The sequence below is a fragment of the Branchiostoma floridae genome, chromosome 2 (assembly GCF_000003815.2).
Source record: "Branchiostoma floridae strain S238N-H82 chromosome 2, Bfl_VNyyK, whole genome shotgun sequence".
Taxonomy (NCBI): Eukaryota; Metazoa; Chordata; class Leptocardii; order Amphioxiformes; family Branchiostomatidae; genus Branchiostoma; species Branchiostoma floridae.
Genome location: NC_049980.1, coordinates 14,309,846 through 14,318,658, shown reverse-complemented (window position 1 = coordinate 14,318,658; position 8,813 = coordinate 14,309,846). Strand labels below are relative to the sequence as shown.

Sequence of the window (8,813 nt, the reverse complement as noted above, 5' to 3'; positions counted from 1 at the left end):
GTCAAGCAAACAGCGCGATGGTTGTAAGACATAGAACGATTGCGCTTAAGAAACGGAATCAGATATATATCATTGAGTTATCGTATATCTCAGCTACAGCATTGGACAGGTACCGAAAGTAGAGAACATATCAAAAGCGCCATCTAGTTATTTTAGAAAGAACGACAGGTCACAGGTTTTCATTTTGTATTACACCATGAAGCCTAGGTTAACTTAGCTCCCGGATCACTCCAAACCATAGCCGGGAGAGAGTCGGGAGCTAAATTCGGCTATGTGTAACCTAGGCGTAAGGGTCGGCTGGTGTTCGGGAGCTAAATTCGGCCGTGTGTAACCTAGGCTTCAGGGAAACAGACCGGTCCTCAGATGTCATTGAAGGTTCGAAAAATATTATAACTCAGCTCATTTTTTTCAGTCGAACCTACCTGATTATGTAGGACTATTCCTCTATTTACGATGACCAAATGACTACTTACTTTTTTTCAACTCATTGGTTACTAGTATGTACTAGTATTACGTCTGTTAACCGGTAACGTTTGTTACATTTGTGCAACAGTACAATGGTTTAGTTTTGGCTACATCATTTGGGTATAAGAGAGCTTACCTATGGGCATCAATAAGTTTGCAGTTTTACCATGCTTAAATAGATAATGTATGAAACATCCAACAATTGCAACGTTTGCTGGTCATCTTTGTATATTTTGTTAAGCGATGTTATTGTGGCCAAGATCTACAGAAAAGTGTCACAAAAATGGCCATTTATAGTCTTATATGTGGTTAATATAAACCTTGCAACCTTCTGACTTGTGGTGGTAATGTTTGTTATCAAATTTGACAACAAACCACTTTACACAGCCTCCAAGATAAGTGAAGGGAGCAAACTGACATGATCTTTCAGACGGTCTCGGTAGTTGGCTACACTTGCCAATCATAGGAACTGGATTGTACTTTGCTACAGGTGTTGTGGGAAAAATGAAGAAGGAAGAGGTGCTGCCTGTAATTGGCTCCATATCAAATCATAAAGGCTGGCAACAGCATTTGGCACATTTCAATGACAATGTGGTCAATGTTCCAAACAGTGCATTTTCAGAAGGCTCGAAAGAGCATCCTAGACTTGACTGAGTACATCTAGGGACATAAGTAGAAAATCCACCCATATATTTACATGTAGGGGAAAAAATGGTATTTTAAATTTCACACAAAAAAACAACAGGAAGGTAATAACTGTACAATAGCCAATAGTTTTGCGAACAATTCAAGCCATAAGATTTAGGCTCTGAGAGGACAAGTCGAAACCTACAATAGTAAAGTTTGGATAAATAAATCTGTATGGATGATGAATAACAAAGTTTGAATAAACAACTTGAATCATGCACTAAGGGGACTAATAAATCTGGTCTACATGTATGTCAACAAGTGGTCACTATACACAGGATTCTTAATGCTTGTGGGCAAGAAGTGTATACATTAGGCAGGTGGTGCTCATGTAGAGGCAGTCACTTGCACAGGTTTGACTCTTTAAACTGTGGAAATGTTCACCATGCAAAATGTAAGTAAAGCAAGGAAGCAGGCTATAACATATGTACAACTTTTTAATTTTGAAGGGGGCACTCTTCTACAAAGTTTGACAGCTACACACACACCGGTACATGTAGTCAGAAAAGAATACAAAGGATGCCACCATACATGTAGGTGATCTGTGTTTCCTCCCACTAATAATCATAGCTTGTACAACTAGAGCACAGAAGTCTTTCAACCCTCCAGGTTATACCTATCCTTGTACAGGAATTACTCTCTGTGCTTTTGGTTTCTCACGCCCCTTCTCATGTTGCACACATAAGCCACAACTGGCACTAGACTAAGTCATGTTCATATCAACTTCATAATCATGTTACAAAAACATAATTGCAAGGCAATGCCTCAAGAGCCAGATAACATTCTTTCTTTCATCAAGTTCTTTGCTTCTTCACAGTTTTACAAGTTATAGTAGTCTTGGGAGAGAATCATGTTTGACAGAATATCTCATTGGTCATTAAAAGCTGAACATGTTCTTAGATGTCAGGTCACAATACATAATACATGCTGCATTACAGCTACAACCTTCCAATACTTTTACTGTTGGCTCTTTCTGGAGGCATTCCTTTAATATCCCACAGGCAGCTGGAGACATCTTGAGTATGGAAGATCAGAGTACAAGGAATATCCATGATTTTCCAGCATGAGATCTAGGCATTTTGCAGTCATGTGTATGTACACATAGATCTACATCAACTACATGGTTGTAACTAACATTACATTAATGTTCCGTACAGACAAGCCATACTAAAGATGTGTTGTCTAGCACATTGACCATAGCCCATGATACGTGTCCAACTAGAAATTGCAGAAAGAGAAAAACTTTCTTTACTTTGAAAGAGAAATAAAATTGATTGATATGATGGACATGCAGTCTATGGTTTACTACATGTAGTATTTACAGTGTCCTAAAATTTGTAAAGCGTCCCACTTAACTTATCTCATTGAAGACAGATATCTCGAGAACTATTTATGGTAAGAAATGTGGGCAGGATTGAATGCCATTGCTGGGCAATTCCTTGAGACATCTGAGTTGAAGGGCCCACAATCACCTTATGTTGATAAGGAAAACTTCTGGAAACACCTCTCTACTAAAGGCCATGATTCAGTTGGTGCTGAAGCTGCACGTGTATGCAATGCTGCATACATTATCTTCCACCATATCCTGGGGTTCTGTGCTGATATTTTTCTGGAGATCAGCAGAACTGGAAGAGAAGTAGAACAGTGATATGAGTGATATCAGTCACTTTTTTTATCTGCCACGAAACAACTTGTGTCAGACTCTCAAGAGTGGCAGACACACCACATCAACCTGTTACAGTGTTATATCAGCAAAATTTTCTCTTAAAGTTCTATAGATTAGTGTTTTTATTCAAACACAATATTTCAGGGAGTATTAGGGCTTTGTATTGACATAATGATAATTACAATCCCCCGATGACAATTTTAGTGGCTGATTGGTTTAAGCTGCTTGCTGTCATTTGTAAAAAATTTCGTCAAATTGGTAAATGACCGAGTAAGGACCACATTTGTTTGACACCTAACTGCAGTGTGAAGTAGAGCTAGTCACTACTGCCCTGAGGAAGGTGACAGTCACTTAGTGTTGGCTGCTGTAAATGTGAGGTCATGAACAAAAAACTTTGTTACTCAGCTACCTTTTATGTTTGACAGACTTCAAACAAGGCATGAGGGGCGTCATTTGAAAGCCTGTATTGGAAGTAAGGAGAGGACTCACCTTCCATCGGTTTCCACACTCGTTACAGTAGCAGAATGTTGTCATTGGTTCATCTGCACTCCGTGTCTGCACCTGGGACACAACACAGGTGTTAGAATCAACACAATTACATGCACATGTAGCTTACCTATTGTTCCTGCAGAACAAAGTACAATGTATCTATTTACTATCCCTGTAGTGTATGCTGTCCCGATACAAAATTAGCGCGACAAAAATCTTGAACACTTCTCTGACTCAGAATGTTTACATGAAAGCCAGCAAATACAGCAACGGTAAACAAATAAGAAGTGTTTCAGATTGTATAAAATTGGGATGTGAAATGTGCCCAGTCAGTATAGAAATGCGCATGGTGAGTCAGCTGCAGTTCATTGACTTCAACAGAAAGGCCTGTGAGTGATGGTAATAAAACATCTTTGTTCGTTTAATCATCTTATGTAGCTTATTTTCTGTACTACTATGATTTTAATGTGGTTGATGTTAGTCATCTTGTGGTCCATGTAAACCCCCATAGATTACATACTGTGTATTGCTACCTTGTCCGTTACTTGTGAAGACATTGCTTTGATCAAAGCAACCACTGCAATCACATATACACTTGCTCCCCTCCCTACCTGCACAAGCGCATGCACGCATGTGACCGTATGCACACCCACACCCACACCCACACCCACACCCACACACACACAAATACCAATACTTACTTGATTGTAGGTGACATTTCTCTTCTTACACTTTCCACACTTGAGAAGGTCTGTCTGGGTGCCGCCTGTCGTGGCCATCTGAGCGTCACGAATTGCCTCCTTGGTGAGGGACTGTCGAAGTTCCTTCATCTCGGGACTGGCCATTTCCTGATCAATAAAGATGTTTGATAAGAGCTCACCTCAAAGTCTAAAGTGTTGTAGCATATACAACCAATTAAAACAACGTGAAAGACGCCTGTAATAACAGTAGAGTGTCAGGTACTGGTTTAACTATGAAGGACAAAAACTAGTATGAAGGCATCATTGCAAAACATGAATGAAACAACTGGAAAAACTAATTGTTGCCAGGAGATGAGCCTCGGGATGGGTCAGCTAACTGGGAACACAACATTTGTTTCATAGGCCCAACTACATACACGTAATTTGAAACATTATACATGTAGACTATTGTACAAGAGTATTTCTAACCTCGGCAGTCATCTTGGCCATTTTTTCAGCGCTGACATCCCCATGAAGAACCTTCTCTCTCAGTCCGGGATTTTTAGCATCCTTCAAGTTGGCGATACGGCTGCGCACCCTGGTCTTATACTTCATCTCTGTGTTCTTAAACTCTTGAAAGATACGTGGAGCTTGCAGTCAAGGACAATAGGTCTAGTACATATACAAGTCATTCACTATTGATATCAGGGCCACTATTGTATAGCAACCTACTATTGAAATTGTACTATCAAGAGAATCTATGGCAGTGCATGTACTACCTCACATCCAAATGATCCTACAGAATATAAGTATAATTACATTGACTATTAGTATGACTATGTCAACCTCCTACTAGCTGTGTATCAGTGAACTTGAGGCCACAACAATTTTATTTGTTGCTTCTCGGATTCGCCTGTCCCTTTTTTCATTTTCCTAAAAATTAAGTCCTAAGAAAGGATAATACAGTCTTTACAGATAACAGACCACCCCTAATAACCACAGGTGATCTTGCTCATGACTTTGACTAACTCTGCAGTGTGGAGCAGGTTTGACTTTGAAGGCCATGAGTGTGTCAGGGGCTTAACAGGTGGAGATAGACATCATGATTGACATGAACAATTATCTTTATAAGATATGGGTACAAGAGTTATCAGGAAAGGATATATTCCTCAATTCTGGCTGCTGTGAACTCGTAGTTGAAATCGTCCTCCGGCTTTGCTACAGATAAAGAACACATCAAGTGATAAGGGGAAACATTATGATACAGATTCCATGCAGATATTAGACATTGCAAACAAATATATGCACAGAATGATATGAAATGTAAATATTTTAGTTGTCTTAGTATATCTATCAAATATAAAAGTCATACACTGTCAGACTGTCTATGTTTACTTTACAAATGTTTTGAGTGCACATACTGCATTTATTAACCAATGGAACAAAGACTCTTGATACAAACTAACGTCTCAAAAGTTTAAGACAAACAGGCTTCATAATTAAGTAGCTGATTATACTACCAGCATTATAACAAGCTGGAAACAAAGAGAGAAAGTAAAAGTGATTACAAACAAGTTAAGTTCAAATGAACTTAATGAACAGCTCAGTGACTTTTACACTGTTGTAACAGAGAAGACAGACCTTATGTACAATATTTACTAATTACAGGTTCATTATACCAGGGAAATTCTCCTAAATCTTTTTGACAAGTACATGTACCATGATCAGTGGACTACAGCTGAACGTTCTGTCCTATTGACTGTAATCATTTCCAGCAGCATGTAAGCAGTGCCCCTGCCTCTCGACCATGGAGTTATTAGTTCCAATTCTGGAACTCACAACTCCATTGTCCAGAGGCAGGGGCACTAACCAGTGTACTACACATGACAGCGAAACTCCAAGTTGAGACCTCGGGTTGACAAAGGGACAGAGTTCGTCTCAAAAGCTTCCCCAAGCTAATTAAACTTAAGTTGTGTGTATGTTGTTTAAATCTTTATCAAAAGTGAACTAATAGTGTACTATCAGTTAACTGTTACTTTGATAGATGTTGTTTGTACATGAAGTTCAACATCAAGCTTCATACCATCAGTTTTCAGGGCATTGGCAAGCATCTCGCGGCACTTTTCCCTCACGCTGTCATGTGTCTTGGTCACGGCTGGGAAGCTGTCCTGGCTAGAAGAGAAGGATGACCCTGCAGTGCTGCTGGAGTCCTGTCTTTGCAACTTTGTCCCTTCAGGTGGAGACTTTTCAGATGGTTCTGATGAGGTGGAGTCTGATCTTTTTGGGGCACCTACATGTGTAAATACACACAAGTGATTTTTAGGAAAACAAAGAACATCAAGTTGAAAGAACATCAACTCTCAGTTTTGAACTATTTGCGGAGATTTACTTTAGTTTAATACTTTAAAGATGTCGAGAGAATGAAGTTATATTACAATGAGTGACCTGCCACACCTAACCTTGGCACATCTAGCTGCAAGCATTCCTTACATAAATAATTTTTGAACACTTCAATCATGGGTTGATAAATGTGGTATTTGAACTTGAAGGTATGATCATTTCTTGTTCTTTTCTTAGATGGTATTACAACTAGACAAAAAAGATTGGGCACATAGGTATTCACCATTCTGGTTGAGGAGTTTCTTCCAACTTTTTATCAAAGACTTGGCCAGGCTGGCTGTTCACTTCCTCACTATTGCTGGATTTCCTCAGATTATTGACTGACATCCCGATGCGTGTTTTCTGTAAGGAAACAGTATTCAGATCACATGGGGACACATAATAACACACTAAACATCAATCAAATGACAGAAATTGTTAGAAAAGGAAAAGAATGGGAAGATGCTGTTTCTAAAGTTTGAGATCCATTTTTGCCATAAAATAATTGTTACTGCAGTAAACTACATATACATTTATTTTACGGTGATATATGGCTGTGTCCCTAAACGACACAGTAAACCAAATATCAGGTACAGGTACTGCTACAGAGTTTAGGTACGACCGTACGGCCTACACTAGGCTACAGTACAGGTCTGTACATGTATCTGCAGTTCTGCACTAGTACCTGAACAGTGGTCTCCAATGATGACAAAAATATGAATTGAAAAAACAATGTCTACTAGTACTAGTATCTAGAGTGAATTAGACATCAGGTATCTTGCTGAAAATCCATGCTTTTGAGTGGCTCAACTGCTCTCATCAGTCATACGATATCAAAGATGGTGCTGATTTGAAAGCACATACAATGTTTTCATCTTTACTACAAGTGCGAAATATTTTCATCTTTGTGAAATGAATAACATGTTTGTAGAACTAGATGCAAAATAGTTCAACACATGTAAACTTCAGTGTAACTGTAACTTGAACTTAAGTCTATTCAGTCACGGTACCAATACCTTACTGTTTTGGACCCAAATAAATAATTTTGGTGGCTCTGTATTGTTACTGGTACCAATTTAAGCCTTTTGTACATACACTAAGAATAATTAGTTAGATGCTACAGACAGAAATCTGAGAAAATGAAAGTATATCATGATGAGTAAGCTATTCAGCTGTACCTGTAGAATATCTAGAGTCATCGGGAGTTCCTTCAGTGACTTCAGAATGTCCAGAGCATTCTCCTGATGGAAAAAAAAATATCACACAAAGGATTACAACATACAACATAGGACGGAAACCATTTGGACAAGTCTACATTGCCAAGGTAATGTAATAATATAATTCATGTTAAATTCCTGTGATGAAGTCACAATGTATATGACAGCGGTTAGCCTGTTTGGTACTTGGCACTGCAACTCATGATAAAATTGTTCTTTTGAGAAGCAAATTTTCTTGCCATTGTATGTATGTCATAACAATTTTCAACAGTCACATTGCCAGGATGTGAAATGGCTGCTATGCTCACAGTGACATCATGATTAGCAGAAGGTAGATTCAAGAACTGGAAGTATGATTTGCATATATAACTGTAATGATGTTCAATAGCATCAAAAGGGTGCTTATATTGTATAAAAATCAATGTTCATTGAATGAAACTTATTGTCATGTCATTGAATGTCAACAGAAATTTGTATTCTGGTAGCTTTACATCCAGTTTGAGAGTGGTAAATGCAGTCGCGTTACAAACAGTATGCAGGGCTAAAGTAAAAAACAACTAGCACATGTAGGTTCCTGAATAGTGCAGGTAAATTTGGTCATATATAATTGGTCATCTCATATTCTTCATACATTGTAGCATAGCTCATGATAACTGTAATAGGTTTGGTACAACAGAAGACATTAAAATAATATTGTAATGCTATGAAGGAAGGGAACAAGCTTTCATCAGAACTCTGTAATTTTCGAGACCAAGTTGGTTTCGGATGAACAACAATAAAATATGCAACAGAATACAGCACATCTATTTTCTACAAGTTCTGTAGTCAATTGACAGCTTCTTGTTTCATCAAGTAGACCAAAGAATTCTATACATTCTCACGAGTTGTAAAGTTTTACTTTCCGCAACCTCTTGGCTAGACAGACGTCTGATCCTGTCTTATGTCGCGTGGCCATGTTGACAAAATCCAATTTGACCATATCCTAGAAAATAGAAAATACACGCTAAAAAGTACTCACGAACGAATTCTTCGCGATTAACTTATCCAACTTCCTCCCGATACGAAGAACATCTTCTTCGGTACCCATTGTTGTTGTAATTTATTTGTTTTCGGGGGAAAAACTGAAGGCGAAAGTGCAGGAATTACAAATTACCACCCGGCTTTGCCTGATGGCGGGAGCACCGTGGAGCATGCCGGGTGTTTTCAGTGATTACAATGCATGAAATAAGA

At 38.6% G+C, this 8,813-nt stretch overlaps 1 protein-coding gene across 1 annotated transcript; it reads right to left on the bottom strand.

The window, feature by feature from the left end:
- Positions 1–1,571: 1,571 nt before the first annotated feature.
- On the bottom strand, positions 1,572–8,793 carry LOC118408530 (transcription elongation factor A protein 1-like). The gene is given in 10 exon segments (XM_035809351.1): positions 1,572–2,777; positions 3,308–3,379; positions 4,009–4,155; positions 4,477–4,631; positions 5,152–5,205; positions 6,071–6,277; positions 6,611–6,665; positions 6,667–6,729; positions 7,545–7,607; positions 8,602–8,793. Coding segments are annotated over 10 exon segments (894 nt in total). The 5' UTR covers positions 8,671–8,793; the 3' UTR covers positions 1,572–2,768.
- Positions 8,794–8,813: the final 20 nt, after the last annotated feature.